Source organism: Eurosta solidaginis, chromosome 2, assembly GCF_040869045.1.
Source record: "Eurosta solidaginis isolate ZX-2024a chromosome 2, ASM4086904v1, whole genome shotgun sequence".
NCBI classification, from domain to species: Eukaryota; Metazoa; Arthropoda; class Insecta; order Diptera; family Tephritidae; genus Eurosta; species Eurosta solidaginis.
In genome coordinates, this window is record NC_090320.1 from 120028879 (window position 1) to 120051728 (window position 22850).

Sequence of the window (22850 nt, forward strand, 5' to 3'; positions counted from 1 at the left end):
CACAGAAGGCTGTGCGCACGTCTATCGAAATTTAGTGCTGAAACAAAAACAACATACAATGTGAGTTGAGCAGTGGTCATTAAACGACGGCGAATATCCCGCTACCCACATATTTGGCGACAACAACAAAATAGCAAGAAGATGATTTGGAAATTTGTTCTTATTGTTTGTTGTTACATATATTGTTAATTTTGTTTATACTTGACTGTACATGCTTTAACAAAATTTTTGTTTTTCTCCTGTTTTGTCTTTGTTCATTCATCTGTTCGAACATATGATCAGTCGATCAAGTACATTGATTTGTGTAAGTTGTGTTTGTTTATGAAATATGTCCATATGCAAAATATCCACCTGCTATTTTTATGTTTGCCTAATGTTTGTTATTATATTTTGTTTTTTTAGTCCTGATGATGGTTTCAGATTGAAACCGAAATATCGACCAATTATATAAATTATAATACCACAAAATACATGGTGTTTTATTTATCCTTGCGGCCTTGAGCTCAATAATTAACCAGAAAGTTAAGTTAATCCATTCAAGTTAATATTCCTTAACTATTAATTAGTCCCATCTGACCTATCGAAAATCGATTTTTTCAGTAAAGTTCAAATTTAATAAATAATGTTTGATTTGAAAATTGTTTGCCGATATGAGAAAAAGCGAATATAGGTGAAAATTTCAAAACCAAGCAATGAAAAACGTTTTCAAAAAATTTGCAAAAATTAAAGTTAAGAGTTTTTTTAAACGGATGACTTTTGCGGTTTTCACCTAATTTTACTTTTTTATAAAAACATGTCCAAACACATAAAATGGATATAAATGAAAGCTCATGGATCTTACGCAAAATTCGAATTCTAAACACGAATCCTCAGTTAAATTTAAAATTTGTTACTAAGAGTTTTTATAATTCTTTTGAGTTTGCAGTTTTGTATTTATTTATTGAATTTAAGTATGACAAATTGTTAGTCCTGATGCAAAAAAAGTCTACTGTTTTTGACACCTTTTTTGTCCACTCAGCTGGAGCAATTTCTTCCCTATAAAGAGAACAACTTCAAAAGAATATACTCAACTCAGCTGAAAAAACTGTATACTCAGAAATAATCTAAAAATTCTTAGTGACTTATTTTTAAATTTTACTGAAGATGCGTATTTCGAATACAAATTCTGCATAAGATCGTGAGCTTAAGTTTAAATCGACTTTATTACGTATTTCTACATGTTATTACGATAACCGATTTTGATTCGGAACAAAGTCGTGTCAAACCTATCACACAAATTTCTTTATAAATTCGAATACAAATCGAAAGAAATGAAATAACCGAAATTAGAAATAATGGTAAAAATTCTCACTTATTCACCCATTTTTCCATTAATTTCCATTTTCCCCTGCTCCATCTGCGTATCCTTTTCAAATTTTTCCCTCACCAACTCTTTGAAGTACTGCAGGGATTCGTCTCGCGATTTCACTTTTTCTTCTGCCATTTTTTTCTTCAGCTCAAATTTTTTTTCATAGTACAGCTCCCGTGCGGAACGCTTTTTGTGTGATGATGTATTAACTGACGCAGATGGCACTGGCGATGGCGATGCGATTGTTGGAGGTGTTTGCGTTGATGATGGCATGACCGGTGAAGGTGTTTGCGTTGGTGATGGCATTATTGGTGAAGCTGTTTATGTTGGTGATAGTATTTCTAATGGAGAAGGTGATGGCGATAGCACCAACACTGTCAGTACTGCTGGCGTTGATGAGGGGGGCGATGGTGAAACTACCGACGACTGACACGTTGATGATAGTGGTAGTTACAGTTTTTCAACCGGTCTGCAACCAATGTGGACGGTGTGGGTATTAGAAATTATTGGGCTTTTCCCAAATATCTCGTCCATAATTTCCATATATGGAGTAAAGCATGGAGTAGCGCCAGTTCTGCGGTTGTTGTCTTTTGCTGCTTTGTATGCGTTAAGCAACGTACGCATTTTCGCTTCCAAGCATAATGCTGTCATATCCGCATCTTAAAACGAATGTTTATTAATTTGATATGCCATGTAATTTATATGATGGTTAAATATATTTTCTAACATACCCCAATACCAATGGACACCTTATCTTCCAATACATTTGAGAAGGCAGACCTTTTTTTTTTGGATGCAGGAACTCTTCCTTTCGTGCAAGGTAGCATCTCAAGAATCCTGCAGTTTGTTCCCGGCTCCACTTTCTCCGTTTTTTTTCCTGAAATCTATAAAAAAATTGCTAATTTCATATTTTTTTTATAAAAAACTCTAGCGCATATTTACTTACGTTTGTTCCATTTTGTTTCACTTTATTTTGTTATTGACGTTTATCTGCACATTCGTATGTTCATTTCATTCGGTCGTTCACAATAGTGCCCTATTTTTGAATATGCAACACTATACAACACTGTCAATCAGGTCGATAATTACCTAAGCGGTTTCAACTGAAAGCGCTTAGCCAACTCAACTCGATTACTTTTTATTGTTGCTTTACGTGCAATTCGGTAAGCTAGCTAGTGTTTTAATTGTACTAGTTAGCAACGAAATACAGCTTATATTGGGTCCCAGGGCATATGGGAATAGATGGGAATGAAAAAGCGGATGAACTAGCTAAAATGGGCGCAACCCTTGAAGCTTGCTCCTTAGACGCCCCAATTAGACTGGGCGAGATTAAGCGAAGGCGAGAGGTGCCCATGATCGACCAAGCGGGAAAGGCGTGGGTTCAAGCGCGAGGCTATAAAGTGTCGAAGAGTATGTGTAGGTCTTACAAGCTTAGACTAACAAAGTTGCTTCTTTCATTAAAAAGAGAGGACTGTAGACTCATGGCGGGTATTCTGACTGGAGACTGTCTTCTGGCGTCGCATGCCTTTAAATTAGGCTTGGTGAGTGATAGCAGATGTGGGAAGTGCGGGTTGGAGGAGGAAACGATCGAGCACGTTCTGTCCTCGTGCCCTGCGCTTGCCAGGCTAAGACTCCAGCTATTAGGATTGATACAGCTGTCATATCTAAAAGCAGCAAGTGGCTTAAGTCCTAGGAAGCTTCTAGTATTTGCCAAGAGCACGGAGTTATTTTATAACATAGGTCCTGGTCTTTGATAGGGTTTTTCAGTTTGGTCGTTAAAACAAACTTCTGGTAACACTACGGACTTATTCAGTCTATGTGAGTTGCTCATGGACCGGCCAGTTCAACCTAACCTAACCTATACTCTAATTAATTAATTTTTTTTTTATGGAAAGAGGAAGGTCTTTTAATTACCTTCGAAAACACGCTTTAACTTTAAAAATGGGTAAAACCATTGGGTTTCCCGACAGATTCGAAGCAGTTTCAAAATTAATTTTTTTTCCTACTGCATTTATAAAAGGAGTCAAGATATTTAGATACATCGGAGCAAAACAAATATATTTCCCAATGCTTCGGCGTTTTTTTGGCATCCTCAATTACATTATGAACTTCTAATGTGTGCATTAAGTTTTATTTTACTTTATGTTATTTTCATTTATTTAAAGTCGACGACAAACTTGAAATGGTCGACGACATTATACAAAAGATATATATGGGTGATCCTCCGCGAGCTTACAGTTTTGTGTCTTTTCGAAATTTGAAATATATTAAAGATTTTTCTATGAATTAAATTATGTAATTGAGTTAAAATTATGTTTATTTTAAAGTTTCATGTTGAATTTTATTGACTGGTGATCAGTTTTATGAAGTTATAGTTCATAATACTCTACAAATGTGACAACCGTGGCATGTCCACAACCACATTTTTCATAACATTTTAGGTGGTAGCTTTTTTAATCTTTAATCGCACGAGTAATATCTTATATTAAATAGTTACTTTATTACTTGACTTAGTCTGCAATATTAAATGTTGTTTTAATCATAACATTTCTGTTTTCGCTTTGTAATTTGATTTTGAAAAGTGTCCATGAGTTTTTGAGTAAAAAATGTTACTCAAATCGTTACGTTGGTACTACTTTATTGCACACTTGTCACAAACCAGTGTGAGTGTGAATTTTGATCAGCAAGTATCCCCTCATATTTCCATGTTAATGTTTGCAGTCTTAAAAAAATTAATGTCCATTTTTAAACTCTGGAGAACTGGAAAAACGGTACGTATCAAAAAATCGTGTCACAACCGTGGCACTTGCATCTTTGTAGTTTTAAGTTAAGTGCCGTCTTTTGTGCCATTTTTCTTTAAAGTTTGCTGACATAACCTTAAAATTTTACGGAAAATCTTGCGAGTCATATTTGCTTTTTTTAATAAGCAATTTCTTGTCAGATGTCACAACCGTGGCACGCGTGTAATGTCAAAACCGTGGCAAGTTTCTGTATCAAGAACAGAAATTAATAGCTGTAGCTCGTCTACTTTGGGAAACTCATAGAAAAATGATTGAAAATATTAGAAAATCGAATATTTTTTTGCAAAATTTTGGGTTAGTAAAACTGAGAGCTCCTGAGGAATTATGTAAAATCAAGTCCATTGGAGTATAGCAAAAACGCAATCTACAGATGATTCTAAGAAAAATTCCTGAAGACACCATAGCTCTAAGTCCGACTTCGAGTCCCCCACTTTTGCAAAATAGACATTTTGCCATATGAATGTAGAGTTTGGCCAAAAAATCTTCATAGCTTCTGATAGAATTATAGGAAAAATATCATATTGGGCTTACTTTAAAGGTATTTTACGTACATTGTACGACATTGTAGAAGAAACACCTACAACAGGGATGGGCCTATTTTCGGCTTCTAAATCAGTTTCAGTGCCAGTGAGTGCTTGGTGAGACATTTGTGTGTTTTGGGGTGTTAGGGGAGTAAAAAAATACATTGGAAATATTGTACGCTTCGTCTCAAACGATATTCATCGCAAGAAGGTTGCGGAAACACAAAAAAACTGAAATGAAAATATTCTCTCTCAATCTCGAAAACTAATTCGCAAACTGTGTTGCAATAGTACGAAAACAAAAACATAAATTCTTTGGCAAGAAATACGAAAAACGGAATAATCTTAGACTGAAGTCGACTTTATGTTAAGCAGCGCATTATTGACATTCATTTCGCCTTCACATACATTTAATTATATGCAAGCCGATAAATTTTGCAATATATACATAAAAGTATTTAAAAAAGTATTCTTAAAGTAGTAGCATTAGAGGAAGTAGTAGTAGAAAAACGAACTAATGCATCTTTCGTATACAATCGTGGGAAAACAAAATCCTTTTCAGACTTATTGGCAGTGTTGCCGTGAGCCTAGAAAGAAATGTATCAGTTTACAAATAAAAAAAGGTACCAATAGCATAAACAACGACTAATTTTACCAGTTTTATTATAAACATAACTGCTTTCATTTATAAATTTCAAATTATGGAGGAATTTTCAAATTTCTTCAGCTTACATACATATATCGTTAAATCTACACTGCAAAAATTGTTGGAGCATGTGTTGCATGTGTGTTTAATTTACGGCGACTATTTTCTAATTTTAAAACTTGCTTTGTTTGTGACTTGAATCATAAAGGAACTTTTAAAATTACAACAGAAAATTCAGTTCGAGTTGTGAATCACAAAAGCGACATTACATATTTGTGGCCTTTAGTGCGAGCGAAGCCGCCAATAAAGGCTAGTTTATCCTAAAACTCTTAATAATTTGAACATAATAAGAGAGGTGGCAGCTGTATTTTCCACATATATATAAGGCCAAATACTCTCTCTTTATCAATCTTATGTGTGTTTGTATATTATTCTCTTCCTGTGTTCTTCGCCCCACATATTTGCGCTTGATCGTCCCTCACCTAGCACTTAAATGTGCAAAGCGTGCCCGTATGAGCAAAAGGCTCATACGAGCCGTTTTGCCCATCGCTGACCTACAACAATACCAACAATGCCAACAGTTAGTTATGATCCAACATACGAACCACTTGGAACAGATATGGAAACAGGTGAAGCACAAATTTTAAATGAAGCAGTTGCAGAAGTATCTGTTACAATGAAATGAGGACATTATACTCGACGATGCGATACTATAAATTTTGCTATGATGTATGACAGATTCGGTGTTTCAGATAGAGTTGCTTCATGTTTAGCAACATCCCATTTCGAGATTTTCGTGGTGAACTTGTCATAATGGATACATCTAAAATTGCAAATGGATAAATCTAAAGTTGCAGTTCATACAAATATGGTATAGATTTTTTTATTTTATTGTTTTTTTTATAAAAGAGCCTAATGCTGAATTACTTGGATATGTTAATTTGGGTGAAGAAGAAAATGCAAAACACAAATAAAAAAAAAATATTAAATGAATTCTTCAAGCAAAAAACTGTCAATAGATCAATTAGTTGGCATATGCCGCAATGGAGAACCAGGAAAATGGTGTTATAAGACTTATTGAAAAGCATTTAAACAGACCACTGCACTGGTTTATATGTTTGCTTCATTTCAATGAATTACCATTTGGTCATTTATTCAGAGCATTAGATAAAACAATCACGAGTGGACCAAGAGCAGCAAGGGGAAAAATATACAGACATTCAATACTGTGAAAATTTTCAGGTATGAATTTGTTAAAATTATTTTATGATATTTTTTCAATGAAATTAAAATAGGAAAATTATTATAATTTTAATTGATCTAAAATTTTTATTTTTCAGGTTGTGAGTGATTTTGAACCAATAGCATTGGAAAATATGCCTTGTATGATCAGTGATTAACAAGAACGAGAATTATCTACAGATTGTTAAATATTTAGTTCAAATGGCCAAAGCAATTTCAAATGGTGCTGTTTCAGTTGATTTAGCTAACATAAAACCAGGATCAGTTGTACATTCTCGATGGCTAACAAAAGCAAGCAGGGTAAAACAACTAATACACCATCGGAAAATTTGAAAACTAGCAGTTTATATTAGAATATATGTGTCAATGTATTTCAATGTAAAATACTATAATTCTGTTGTTTACGGCAGTGTACTTATATCAAAGTTTATTCGTTGGACGCGATACCTACCACGAAATTTACTTAATATTGTAGATGGTGTAATCCAAAATAATTCATATTACGTTCATCCAGAAAACATTTTATTAACAATGTTGTTTGATGATAGAAAAGACATACGTGATAGAGATATCAAAAAAAAATGTTATATTATCGAGAAAAAATACTTGATCCAACTAAACTCAGAGTTTACAAATAATATAATATCAATTTTAATGCTTCAGATTATACTGATATGATTGATCTGAATGACGATAATTTAATATCTGAACCGGCATTCACAAGAAATATTCCTTACGATCACTTGGTACAATTCTTAGATTATGATGAGCCAACACTAGATGGTCCTAATATTCCAATGCATATACAAGGAACATAAAGATATGTACAGTTGTTAACATCTGTTTCCAAACGTGTTATAGAAAAAAACGTGAAGGTGTTATGGCTGTTACAGTAGAAAGTCGTGAAAAACAACCACGAATGGAGAGCAAAAAAGATTTTAAAAATAATAACATAACATTACATTTATTTTGAAAAATACACTAAAATAGTCAATTCTAAGTAAAAAATAATTTTTTAAATAAATTACACTAAAATTATAAAAGTTGTGTTTTCTTGCTTATTACTTGAAAATATAGGTTTTTTTTGAAAATTTGTTTCTACTAAAACGAATTCGCAAAAAAACCGTCTGAATGAAAGTTGTTGGAAATGTTCTTAGCTGTAAAGAAAAAAAAAGGTTCCATAAGAAATTAGTTAAAAATTATAATATAGTAGTTAAAAGTTCATTTTAGGCTAATATCTCATAATTTAAGCATACAATCTCTTCTAAAATTCAAAAACGCTATAGATATTAATACAGATTATGAAATGTACGTAAAATACCTTTAAAGTAAGCCCAATGTGATATTTTTCCTATAATTCTATCAGAATCTATGAAGATTTTTTGGCCAAACCCTATATTCATTTGCAAAAGTGGGGGACTCGAAATCGGTCTTCGAGCTATGGTGTCTTCAGCAATTTTTCTTAGAATCATCTGTAGATTACGTTCTTGCTATACTCCATCCATTTGTCCCGTTCTAATATATATACAACTTAAAAGTTAAAATTTAAATATATCGAAATTTCAACAATGTTATATTACATACAAAGATATTGTAACGATTTTGCTGCAAATCCTCTTATTTGCAATCCTCTGCTAAGTTCGAATCACTAAACTGTTGAATAAATAACTCCAATATTGAATAATGGAAAAATGGCCTTTATTAAAGTACTTCACAATAACACTTATACTTTGCTACTCGCTGGCTTAATAACCAAACTGATTGATAACTCAAATGAAACTCTACTATTGGCCGCCAGATCGCGTGCTTTATCAAACTGATTGATAGCTCAACTCAAACTGAATTACTTCTTACTCGCCTGCCCCGCTTTTATAGTTTACGCTGCATACTTCTAGGCTCTTCCATTTCCAGAACTTACCAACTATATTCGTGTGTGTATAGTTCTCATATAGTTTCTACTTGTTTACAATTGTCTACTTTTTAGCGCTTCTCAGATGTACATATGTGAGTTTGTAGTTTACAGTCTCCCGCACACACATAAGCGTATAAGTAAATTCATCTGTGTGTGACATCTCATCTCTCGCTGCCTTGTATGTAAATGTTGCTGGTCGGAATGTGTACATATGTGTAGACGCAATTATTGATTCGTTTATGTAGATACATAATGATTGAATTATTGATGTGAATTCACGTCACTGCTTAGCATCGGCCTGGAGATGGCAGCACTCCTCAGTTTTGCTAATATTCGTCACACTGCCCTCCACCTAAGTCTGACCGTCCCGATCAGACAAATCTCCCGATCTAAACGCTGCTAGCATCGCCATATGTACCACTCTTCTACTCCGTGGTTTCTCAATGCTTTGTATGCGGTAGATGATATCACTGATCTTCTTTACAACCTTGTACGGGCCTTCCCAACTACACCGAAATTTGGATGGAACACCTTTCCGCCGGTGAGGGTTGTATAACAGTACCAAATTTCCCTCCCGGAAACCTTCCGAATTATTTTCCTTGTCGTACCTGTGTTTCATCTTACTACTCATTATCCTCGATCGTTCCCTCGCACTCTGTTGCTCGGCCAATGAAGAACTATTTCGCAGAGCTTGCGCTGGACGGATTTGCTTTGCATAATCAGTATCGTTCCGACGCTTCACAACAGTAGTGTGCCTTGGCTTGAAACCACCCTTGCATTCTTTCTTCGTTTTAGTACGTCCGTTAGGGCTTTTCAATGCCAGTGTTTCTCTCACAGGTACCTTCGGTTTTGATTTGTTTGGCCCATTTGTTCCATCAACCTTTACCTTTGAATTTCGTGGCCTTCGTCGAGTCTTCTCCACCAGTAGCCGATTACTGCTGAACCCTTTTTCCAAACTAAAGTTAAGTGGTACATGTTGGTTCTCATAACGCATCACCCTTCTCTGCATATCGATCTTGATGTCATGGTCAACCAAGAAATCCACTCCCAATATAACTTCATCAACAATCTCCGCCACAACAAATTTGTGTAGAACCATGACCTTCCCAATCAATACTTCACATATCACTTCTCCCTGAACTTGGTTATACTCGCCAGTGACCGTACGCAACTTTGCTCCAGGTAACGGTTTTACTCTCCTGTTGAACAAGTCAGATCGGATCAAGGAATGAGATGCGCCCGTATCTACAGTCAGTATTCGTTCGTTGCCATCCACATTCCCTCTGACGGTAAGACTGCTCGATTTTCTACCAATTTGCGACACAGATATCACAGGGCATTCAATAGCTGGATCTAGCTCTCTACCTCTTACTCGCTCTTGCTCATCTCCTCCAGCTTTGCGTTTACGCCCACCCACATTGTTGGAGCTATTAAGGCCAAGATCGCAATGACGTGCAATGTGACCGGACTTCCCGCATTTGAAGCATTTGATAACTTTTTCACTCCGCTTTTGCGATCCTTTCAGCGCCTCCAATATTGCGTCTACCCACTCTGGCCTTTCTACTTCCACACGGCGTGCTTTGAAAACTGGCTTACACAGAAGCGACGCTGTTTCCTGAATCAGGGCTTGTGACACCGTTTCTGCGAATGTTGGCTTTGGGTTTGCGTATGTAGCCCGCTTCGTTTCCACATCTCGTATGCCATTTATGAAGCTCTGGATTTTTACCCTTTCAGTGTATTCCACGGGTGCGTCCGCATTCGCTAAATGTGCTAGCCTTTCAATATCCGACGCAAACTCTTGCAATGTTTCACCAGGCCTCTGGAAGCGGTTCAGCAACTCCATTTGGTATATCTGTCTCCTATGCTCAGTTCCGTATCGCCTCTCTAGAGCGTCCATCAATGCTTCATAACAGTTCCGTTCACTCTCTGAAATGGTTTGTAAAATCTCAGCTGCAGGCCCTTTCAACGCCATGAACAGTGCAGCAACTTTATCTACCACATTCCAGTTGTTCACTGCTGCGGTCTTCTCAAACTGTAGCTTAAAGACCTGGAAAGGAACAGAACCGTCAAAGGATGGTGTTTTTACCTTTGGATTACTCGCTGAAACTGCTGGACGATTTAATTGTAACTGCTGAATCTGATCTTTCAAAGCATCCATCTCAGCTTCCATTTTATCTTGTCGTTCACTAAAACCCTCCAACTGCGATGATATGCGATCCTCTTGCGCTTTCAACTGCTGACCCAACTGAGATATCATATATGTCTTCTGTTCTTCCAGTTGCGATGCCATATATGTCTTCTGTTCTTCCAGTTGAGATGACATTTGCGACGACATTTCTGAGATACGTGTCTCCTGTGATTCAATCTTCGCTGTTATACGTGTCTCTTGGGATTCCATCTGTGATGACATATACGTTTTCTGTTCTTCCAGTTGTGATGACATGTTGGTGGATATTTGTGTTGACATTTCTGTTATACGTGCCTCTTGTGCTTCCAGTTGAGATGCCAGTTGCGACGACATTGATGCTACTGTCGATGTTTGTGCAGATATTGCAGCCAATATCATGTTCAAGTCTGTGCTGCTAACCGTGTGCGATGTTTCATTTTTCTCTTCAATTTTCGTTGTCTCCTCGCCATCAAGATGAAAGACATACTCTTCCACATCAATTCATTCTAGATCCATTGCCTCTCGTAGCCGTGCCTGAAGTTCAAGTTTAACGCCGCTTGTATTCAATCCACGGCTCTCCAACTCCTTCTTCAGTTGCTGGATCTTCAATTCACTGAACTTTGCCATGTCCTTGTTGTCCTCTAGGATTTATCCAACAATTCCTCTTCTGACACCAATTGTAACGATTTTGCTGCAAATCCTCTTATTTGCAATCCTCTGCTAAGTTCGAATCACTAAACTGTTGAATAAATAACTCCAATATTGAATAATGGAAAAATGGCCTTTATTAAAGTACTTCACAATAACACTTATACTTTGCTACTCGCTGGCTTAATAACCAAACTGATTGATAACTCAAATGAAACTCTACTATTGGCCGCCAGATCGCGTGCTTAATCAAACTGATTGATAGCTCAACTCAAACTGAATTACTTCTTACTCGCCTGCCCCGCTTTTATAGTTTACGCTGCATACTTCTAGGCTCTTCCATTTCCAGAACTTATCAACTATATTCGTGTGTGTATAGTTCTCATATCCCTGCAAAAAATCGTGCGATTAATCCCTAAAGAGATTGATCCCCGATAAATCTCTTTTGTCTACAGTTGGGCATAATTGATCCCCTTTAGTCCCTTTTGGGTACAGTTGGGATAAGTCAGTTTTAAGCCCTTTTTAAGACAGGAATCGAATTATTTAAGAAAAATTTAGTGTCCTATACCGAACCTAAATTACTAGGACTTAACGACTACGCCGAAGTTATGGTTAAATTTTCGGATAATGTTTTTCAATCCTTTTTGAAAAGTTTCTCAGCAAGAAATTCATCTGCCTAAGCATATGCGTTCGCAGTCGGGTAAAAACGTTTAGGATAGCCAGGCAATGGGCACAATTAAAAACAGCACATCACATATTGGAAGAGAAGGGGGCTTAATCTCCCCGGATATTTACCGAGAAAAAACACTATTATTATATATACAGGATCATATATATTTCACGTTTTTGTAAATTTGTACATAATTGTAGAGTAGGACTAATTTTTCCTTTGAGGAAAATCGAGTATATTTGTTTTATTAAACATCCTTTAAAAAAAATAAACACCACTCTCTACTACTGCCAACTTAATCTACTTCATTTTTACGTAAACCATATTTTGAATTTTGACATTTTTTAATAACTGTGGAATCATTTCACCTCAATCATCCCAAGTAGTACACATCATCCAAGGAAAAATATAAAAGAATAACAAGCATTTATTTATTCTTTCGGTGCTGCAATATCCAATTGGCTTTCTGCATGTTTCCTTGCTTAAATTTTTTCTCCAACCGCCTGAATTCGTTTATTCATATGCTCAAGTGAGATACGAATAAATTATTTTATATTTCACCATACCTCTCCATAGCTAAGATCATATTTTCTTCGATTAAGTACGCTTCTTGTGCAAATTTTGCATTATCTTCTGCATGTTAGTGTTTTAGTTTTTAAGTACATTCACCCGGTATACTGCAAAAATATTCAGCATTGATCAAACTCCATGTAAATCTGGAGCTATAGCACTCAAGTTTACCTCTTTAGACCGCACTTGCTAGGTTTCCTCTAAAAAGTTGTGATCTAAATATTTTTCCAGCTCAGGAGCACGTCAAATAGTTTTAGTGATTTGTTCTCGGTTTCCAATAACTCCAATTAACATACTACTGACTGTTAGAAAGGAGTCAATAATTGTTTCTGGTGGAGTACCTGCAGATTTATTGAACTCAGCGGTGTCAGTTGCAGTGGCTGTAGTGCCACCTTCGCAAAGTGGGCCCAATGTTTCAAGTTATGTCATGGTGAAGTAAACGAAGAGAATATATAATAAACATTGCAATAAAATGATGTCAACAACACCGACGTACACTAATGTTCAATGTTTTCATGCACGGAAAAGATATAGCAGCTGTTTTTTGTTATCAAGAGCTGCAAAACTAACGATGGCACTATCGATAATTTAATTTTAAGAAAACGATTGATTTTTTCTGTCGAATGTTGGGAGTGGTATTAAACACCACAAATCACTAACACAAGATTGCGCATTGCACATGTAAACAAAAGATCAGCTGTTTTTTATGGGCAATTTTTTACGTCTTTTTCCTTTAGCTCTTGTTTTTTCTTTCTTTCTTTCATTCGATAAAGCAGTCAAGTGTGACTTAGATGCGCAGAACGAAGCAACTTTGAAGTCGTGAATGCGCAATCTTCTGTATGTGATTTGTGATCAAACACAAATCACCTGCCCAGACTGCGTATTCACGAGTTCAAAATTGCTTCGTTCTGCGAATCTACGTCAGAGTAGACCCTTGAGCGAACAGCTGATATGCTGTTCTATAGTTTTTCATACAAAATACAAGATGTTTTTGTGTAAATTTCCTTTTATTTTAATGAATAATTGTTTAATTGAAATATTTTCAACCGTAAATGTATCGGTAAATGTATCGTTCTTATCGGTCAACTCTAATTTTAACATATGTAAACACTGTTTGCCAAACGTTTTGTGTATTTTTGGGAAAAAAAAAGCAATCGCTACAAGTTGCGAAAAAACATTAAAAAGGCCGTGATTTGTTAAGGATAACGAGCTATTGGATTGAAAAAAGGGTAGGTAATTTTCTCAAATTTAAGTTTCCCAAACATTAAATGATTTTCTTATATCCAAAGTTATAGCACGCTTCCGACCAGAATTAAAGCTTTTAATTTCCAGTGTAACTTTGGATGCTGATAAATTTTCAAAACTCTTTGATGATGCGCCTATATTTCGTATACAAGATGAAATTGAAACATGCCAAGAAGTTTTAAAAGATCGTGTTAAGCGTTTGGGCTCCAAAGATACGTGAACTTCCCATCATACCAGTGTATGCAAATCTACCAAGTGATATGCAAACAAACATTTTCGAACCTCCACCACCCAATGTTAGGAAAGTTGTGCTGGCTACAAATATCTCCGAAACTTAACTATAGAACAATTATACACTTTGGGTGCGCTCAATCACTATGGTGAACTAACAAAATTGGGTAGACGTATGGCCGAATTTCCAGTTGATCCAATGATGGGTAAAATGTGTTGGGTAGTGAGAAATAGTTTGGAAAAATTGCATTCCGAGTTTGAAATGTAACTAATCAATGCGTATAAATTAGTTTGATTTCATACTCGGAATTCCATACATTGTAAACAGGATTATTAAATTTGAATTCCGTAATTTTAGGTACAATATTCCGAAGAATTGGTATCAATTGCTGCAATGTTTTCTGTGAATAGCGCAACATTCTATGGTCTAAAAGATAAAATCATACATGTCGATATAGCTCGTAAGAACTTCAATCATATGCATGGTGATTATTTCAGTTTGTTGCAAGTCTATAATCAGTGGCTTGATACAGGTAGCTATACACTTTCATCATGGCGGTACTACGCAGGTGGTGAAAGAATTTCTTGTATAGCGCATTGGCAGGTATTTATAACCCCTTATATAAATACATAGTTTTTTGAATTTAAACTTTTAAATTTTTAGGAGCTGTTTCTGCAATTCCTTTTAAGGGATTAACCCCCGAGGATATGCTCCGAAAAGGATTGCAATTTGCCAAGTCAAAACATTTTAAGAAACTTCATCGAAAAAAAAAAAACAGGGGTCACAATCATAACAATGCCTTTGTACAACAATATGTCATTTGATCGAAATCAATGCATATATTCTTTTGACTTGACACTTCTGTATTGGGTTGAATTCGCTTTGCCAACACCTTATCCTGACAAGTTCGCTATACATATTTTAGAGGGTTGTCTATCATACATTACTGCATTTGATTTCTACTACGATCGGAGTAAATTTTATTATACGTTTACACATAATAACTATAGAAGCCGCTACAGGAGGTTAATCTTTATCACAAAGCCTTTATTGAACTCAATCTTTCGTACAAACTGCAAATTCCGAATGATCTCATTATTGCTTTATTGAATGCCTAGTGTAGTCAAAAATCTGGTACGTTTTGTTTAATTGGTCGGATTTTAATATCAATGTAACAAATGGCAATCAAATTGCATAATACCAAATTGTGATTAGATTAAGTTTTTGTGTGAAATTGATATAATAAAGATAGATAGATAGATTGATATTTATTATTAATATGTTTACATATTTTTTGATTTCACAATAAATTTTAAATATCACAAATTCATTTTCAATTCACAGACGTGTATGATATATATATATATTAAGTAATAAAAAGTAAAAAGTAATAAAAAATATTTTAGCCTCGAATAAGATCTATACATAGCCGTTTAAAATTCATAATATTATTCTCTCGTTTGATATAATCAGGTAACGAGTTAAATATGTTAAGGCCCTTATATAATAATGTGTTTTGGGCTGCAGTAGTCCGCTGTAATCCTAGTCGAAAGTCATTCGCATTCCGCACAGCATATTGGTGTGTATCTCTAACATACTGAATGCAACTTGTTAAATACATCGGCGCCCTGTTCTGTTTAATTTTAAAAATCATTATTAGTGTATTGAGCATCAGTTTTTGCTCAATATTTAGCCATTTCAATGTTTCAAGCATGTGACTTATTGGGGTGTATTTGTGGCATTTTATTATTGATCTCATACATTTGTTTTGTAATTTCTGTATCCTTCCTATTTGTGATTGGTTACAAGATGTGTACAGAATTGTGGAACAGTATTCAAAATGTGGCTTTATGATTGTATTGTATATTTTTATTGCTGTTAAAGTGTCTAATTTATTTCGTATTCTTCTAAAGAAGTAAATCTTTTTTGCAGCTTTTTTACACAAATAGTCCACGTGATTGTTAAATTTGAGCTCATTGTCTATTATTACACCTAAGTATTTCATATTGGTTACTTGCTCAATACTAGTATTATTTATCTCTAAATTTATTTCGCTATTTGTATTTATCACCATTACTTTTGTTTTCTGTTCATTTAATTTGAGCCTATTCATTTTAAGCCATTTCATAATTTCATCTATATCACATTCTAACTTTCGTTTACATTCTTCCACTGTTTCTGCTTCTGTATATACCAATGTATCGTCTGCATACATTACCAATTTGGATTTTGATATCACTTTTTCTATATCATTTATGTAAATTATAAACAGAATTGCTCCCAGAAGAGATCCTTGGGGCACCCCTGTATTCACATATGAAAAACTTGATTTTGTGGATTTTATTTTTGTTTGCTGTCTACGATTTGTAAGGTATTCCTTAAACCAAAGTAGCTCTTTTCCTCTTATTCCATACATATACAGCTTTTTTATTAGAATACCTCTGTCTATTGTTTCAAATGCTCTTTTAAAATGAAGAAATAGAGCTGCTATTATTGTTTTTCGTGGACGCTTCTTCCACTCACTTACGACGAAGTTTATTGCACTTTCACATGAATGATTCTTACGAAAACCGGACTGGTTTAGAGACAGTATATTATTAGTTTTGATTTTTCACAACACTTTCCATTATTTTTTCAAATGTCTTAAGAGTATTTATTGGACGAAACCCTTCACATTTTTTTGTTTTAGCAATTTTTTCAACTGGCACTACCAATGAGTCCTTCCATTCATTTGGGAATACTCCGCTCATTAATGAATGATTTATTAACTTTGTTAAGAAAGGCCCAAGTACATTCCAGTTGTCCAAAACGATCTTTGGGCGCACATTATTCCAATCCTTTTTGTTCTTAAGTTTTTTACAAATTGCCTTTAGTTCGCAAATTTGTATTTCTTTAAAATGAAAGGTTTCAGGACAATGATCAATATTGTTAATATATATTTCTTTATCAATTGACTGATCTATTAATTCTATGCTCTCAATGAAGTATTTATTGAGCTTACCAGCTATTTCATTTTCATCACTTATTTCTTCGTTTTTATAAATTATAGAGCTTATTTCTTTTACATCTTTGCTAAGTATTAAATTTTTAAGTATTCTCCACATTTCTTTTTGATTTGTTGCGCTATTGATTTTTAGCTTAAAGTATTTATTTTTTTCCTTTATTATCTCTTGTTTGTATGTGTCTAAGCTTTGGGCAATTGAGGGCGAGCAGTTTAATAAGAGTTATAAATGAGTAATTTTATGTGCTTGTAAGCGTATGAGTCGTGGCACAGTGGCTGACGTACCCGACCAAACGCCCGGGGTTGCGGGTTCAACTCCCACCAAGCATTCCTTTTTTTTTTTAATTTATAAATTATTATTATTAATGGACTGTATTGAGTTTATGGGGTTTTGATTTAATGTATTCCATTTATTGAGTTGGGTAGTTTTAGTGTTATTGGTGTATTTAAGTCATGGGAGGATGCATAGCATCAGTACACCTTTATTTATTTAATTTGGGGGCGAGCACTGGGGGGCTCTGAGGCTTCGCTCTACTGAGCCACCTCATCCTCTATTTGAAGAACCCTTCAAAATGTGATATGGAGGCGAGCACGGGACGGCTCTGAGGTATTGGCACCCCATTTTCTACAAGAAAAACCTCTATTTATTTAATTTGGGGCGAGAGTTGGGCACTCTGAGGTTTCGCTCTAATGAGCCACCTCATCTTCTATTTGAAGAACCCCTTCAAAGTGTGATATGGAGGCGAGCACTGGGCTCTGATGTATTAGCACACCATCCGAAGAACCTCGCTTTTAATTAAAAAACTCAAACTATGTCTTTAGAATATTTCACTAACCAGTTGAGAATTACAAGCACACTCAATGGCTACTGAAACAAACGAACGAAAAATGTTCATAGTTTAAGTCGCTTAAACATACTCCCCCCTTAGACGGCTTAGTCGTCTAATGAAACTTCCATACGAGCCAGTCATCCGGCTCGAAGGACCATGTCTAAGCTTTGGGCAATTGAGGGCGAGCAGTTTAATAAGAGTTATAAATGAGTAATTTTATGTGCTTGTAAGCGTATGAGTCGTGGCACAGTGGCTGACGTACCCGACCAAACGCCCGGGGTTGCGGGTTCAACTCCCACCAAGCATTCCTTTTTTTTTTTTTAATTCAATGGGGATAAATCAGAAGTTAGCAGAGGTTGTGCAATATATTTAATTAACGACAAGAGATATTTTAATTTAAAATGAGGAAATTTTAAATTATTAAGAGATTTGTCGCATTAAAATATAAGGGGTGCTTTTAGCAAGTGTGCCCACTGTAGCTAACTACTGAGTTTTTCTTATTTTGCTTTGCACATATACCGTACTGAGTTTTGCAATATGGGGTTATTGCTATATGTATATATATATATATATATACGAAATGGTATGTGCAATTTTAGTGGGAACTTGAGAAAATTTGGCGGGAAATGAGGATTATTGGCGGGAAATTCTAATCCTCGAAAATGAAAATTGCCTTGATTTTTCTCTTTTATGTATATTTTTCCGTGTTTAGGGTGTATTCAAATGTCATTTAATACTCACGGTTTTTTGGCAAATGGGTATTTTTTGTTTTTCCTGCGCTGGTTTCCCTAGTGGCGTCGAAGGACCACTGTTTAGGGAGCTGGAAGTACAAAATTTACCTGCTTTTATTTCTGCTGTGGGATGTAGCTGTGGTGGCGATGATGGTGGTTGTGATATGGCGCTTGGATGTTGCAGGCGGTTGAAGTTGGTGGCGGTGGCTCCTGAGCTGGATAATATGGCGTTCAGTTGGTCTGCAGCGGGTTCGGCTAAAAATTGTGTAAAAGCTAACTTATGCTTTATTTCTACTATTATAGCGGCCGTATAGATATTGCATATAACGTTGGTTCAAGCTAGCAAATAAGGCTGTTAACACTTAGGACTTCACTTCGCATATAGCTTACTAGTCCAGATTCATCAAGAGTTATGCACCATAAAAAAAGTTATTAATGTTCAACGAGGATTCTTATACTGATTTTCACTTCAATAATTGCTTATTTTCCGTGATCACCTCACCAAATCAAATAAATAATATTATGCAGTGAAACTATTTCTTTTAATGTATTTTCTTTAAAAAGAGACTTTACAAATTTTTGTGTCACACCGAAATGGAGAAAATTTCGAATGAATAATAAAAAGAAGTGTCAAAACAATAATATAAATGTATGTATGTACGTACATAGTCACATCTGTCAACCCATTGTTGGGGTTGCCAGAGGGGTGAAATACGCTCGCGTGTTAGCGTAAAATACAAACATTTCAAATTCTTAAATTTAATAAATATGTACGTAATATATGATATTACGTATTTGTACATGCAAATAATTCACGATGCATACTTATACGTAAAAGGTACATATGTAAAAAACTTCAATATAAAATTCAGCTAAATTCATTTAAATTCATGTTTAGGTTTTCTTAAGCCTAAGTTCTATTAAATAGAAGGGTTGGCTGTTGGCGACTACGACAGTCGCTCAAACAGTATGTTTTACATATACTTTTATAAATTAACCATGAATTGGTATCGTCCATTACTCTCGCAGCTTGGTATGCTCTAATTTTATTTATTTTTAACTTTTTTAACGTTGAGTTAAACCATTTGTTGCGACTTGAGCGATTTCTAATCGTTCTACTTCTCGTATTAGATACCACCAAATCTTGTATGCACTTTTCCAGAATAACAGTGTTTTCATTTACATCATATGCGTTACTATGTTTTAGGTTTTTGTTTAAAAGCATTCTATTAAATTCACGCTGGTTGTAGTGGAATTGTTCAATTACTTTGTACTTTGGTTTTATTACACTTTCGCGAGTAGGTTTTTCTATAACTATCGACTCATGATCTGATATTTTTTGAGAATGTTGCACTGTTACTCTCAGATTGTGTATATTCGTTAAAACATATCATTTTATGTAACTTTGAGGCTATAACTTTTAAGTTAATTTTAAATTTAAAAATTTCCCATACTTGTCTATATACATTACCTCTGAATTAAATGCATATCTTTTAAAGATAGTAAACAAGAACAAAATACTAAATTTTAAAGAGAAACACTAAAAAACAGTTTCGTAGTCATATATATAATACTCCTATATTGCTAATACAAAATGCTCGCAATGAGTTATCAGTTAAATCAAAACAATACAGCCTACAAAATTTTGGTGACTGCAGCAGCATATGTGTGACAAGAAATAATTTTAATTAAGGTACATTCGATTATTGAATACAAAAACTAAAACATTTAAACTGCAATATATTGGTTCTCTGATATTTATGAGAGCACCTAGCCTGAAGTAGCAATATATGAGTATTACATATATGGTAGTCAATAAAGTTTGGGACAATAGTTTGAGGCTGATAAAACATTGACGCGTTACTTGACATTTACTACAATGGCACAGAAATGTTACTCGCAAATAATTTATATGGTCAATTCATTAGGTCTATTGTCTTATATACTATCTTTTTAAATACGACTCTGGTGAACACCACATTCTGTTGTAGATCGTATTTAAGTATATCCATAAGGAGGGTCATCTATAAAAAGCCTGTAAAAATCTAAATGTATGCCACCGCTTATCCTTATTAATGAAAATTCTTTCAATTTTTCAAAAATAAAAAAACAAAAATTATTTGGCAATAACTTAGTGCATCTGATGCACATAAGCTGCTGAATTGTAGTTTTTTATCCAAATTTTATATAATAAACAACAGCAAAGCAGATATGAGCGGTTTAAAATCGTAGCAAATATGAGGAATAGAAGACCTTGTGAATTACCTAATAATTCATTGCAATCGTTTATTTACAAATATATTATTTTTTGTTCTTTCACATCAAATTATAAGCACACAATAATAATGCGCTAAAATGTTCACTAAATGGCCAAATTAAATCAAAAAAAATCAGCGTTGATAAAAGAATATTTTTAATTAAAAAAATAATGAATGAAATAAACTAATTAAAAATGTGATGTAGTTATATATTAATATAATTTCAAAATAAATAAAGTCATCTATTATTAAAAGTCTGATCAACTAATGTATGAAAAAAGCTTAAAACTTAAGTTATTTCTAATTAACAAAATGCTTGTGAACTGTTTTAATGACTAGAATTAACGTAGTACCTGAGTAATATACAAATTATAAAAGATTCAATTTTTCAACTTGCTTATTTCAATATAAAATGGAAATGAAACTAAAACAATTTTGTTTTTTGTTCTATTTTTAAATGGATTACATCGGTGAGTATCATTTTACTAACATTAGGGTAAAAATGCGACTAGTCTGTATTTGAGTCCTTATTGGGCCGAAAAGGGACTACTCTCATATGTTCCCATATGGGTACAAAGGGGATTGGTCCTATCAATCCCTTTCGGGTATAAATGGGTACAATTAATCTCTTCATAGGACATGCTCAAACAAAAGGGAACAGTTCAACTCATACAAAGAGATCAAAACTAGCATTGGTCGCATACTCCCTTGCGACTCATCCCGGACTCATCCTAGACTAATCGCATTTTTTGCAGGGATAGTTTCTACTTGTTTACAATTGTCTACTTTTTAGCGCTTCTCAGATGTACATATGTGAGTTTGTAGTTTACCGTCTCCCGCACACACATAAGCGTATAAGTAAATTCATCTGTGTGTGACATCTCATCTCTCGCTGCCTTGTATGTAAATGTTGCTCGTCGGAATGTGTACATATGTGTAGACGCAATTATTGATTCGTTTATATAGATACATAATGATTGAATTATTGATGTGAATTCACGTCACTGCTTAGCATCGGCCTGGAGATGGCAGCACTCCTCAGTTTTGCTAATATTCGTAACAATATATTATTGAACATTACAATTTAATTTCAGAAAATAAAAATAAGAAATATGAGCAGAAATATGATCTTATACTGGCGGAATGCATCAGATTCTGCTCAGCATGATTTCGGAATGCAGTGGATTCCAATCTTGCTATGTTGTTATTATGTTTCTATCGCAGCATGTTTGCGAAATTTCGGTTTAGCAAGTGTATTAATACATCTTATTTCATTCTTTTTTCCAGAAGAGGGACATTCCAGATTATCTATGTGGCAAAATTAGTTTCGAAATTCTCACCGATCCGGTTATAACTCCATCCGGTATAACATATGAGCGTAAAGATATTGAAGAGCATCTGCAGCGAGTGGGCCACTTTGATCCAGTAACTAGGGTCAAATTGACACAAGATCAACTCATACCAAATTTTTCAATGAAGGAAGTAGTCGACTCATACATTGCTGAAAACGAATGGGCCTTAGATTTCTAAAGGAATATACAAAAGATGACGTATTGCAACAATAGCATATATTGGCTTGAGCTTGAAGTGCTATTAGATATTGAAAGTGTGCATACAAGTTCTAATGCTAACAACATGTTTCCAGAATTACTATAACTATAGTAGCATTTCAGCATTTCATGTTAAAGCCAGCGTTGCCACTTAATCAATATTTTTATTAAATATATATTGCTAGTTTTTGAGTTGCTCCGTCAGGACTTTATACTAAGTATACAAAAATATCTGAATAAAGCAGTAAAACTTGAAGCGGTCTGTACGGTTTATTTAAAACGAACAGAGTTTAAAAAAATTTGTCCCACAGATGGGATTTGAAATCATCCTGAAAAAGTCAAGCATGTATTTTATGAGCAGATATGGCAGCTACACAAGAATTTTTAGCCACTTAAAAATTACAAATCCGTGCGTCATGCAGATGCGCGCCTCGTATCGGTTGGGCGGCCTTTCGAAGGTAAAACCGTTGGGAATTAT

At 34.7% G+C, this 22850-nt stretch overlaps 1 protein-coding gene across 1 annotated transcript in view; it reads left to right on the top strand.

Annotated features, from left to right (window-relative positions):
* The window catches only part of STUB1 (STIP1 homology and U-box containing protein 1), a 402469-nt gene extending 379841 nt beyond the window's left edge, over window positions 1-22628 (top strand). The window contains exon 6 of the mRNA XM_067766144.1: window positions 22110-22628. Coding sequence (XP_067622245.1) covers window positions 22110-22352 — 243 coding nt within the window. The 3' untranslated portion in view covers window positions 22353-22628. The remainder of the gene's footprint in view (window positions 1-22109) is intronic.
* The last annotated feature ends 222 nt before the right edge of the window (window positions 22629-22850 follow it).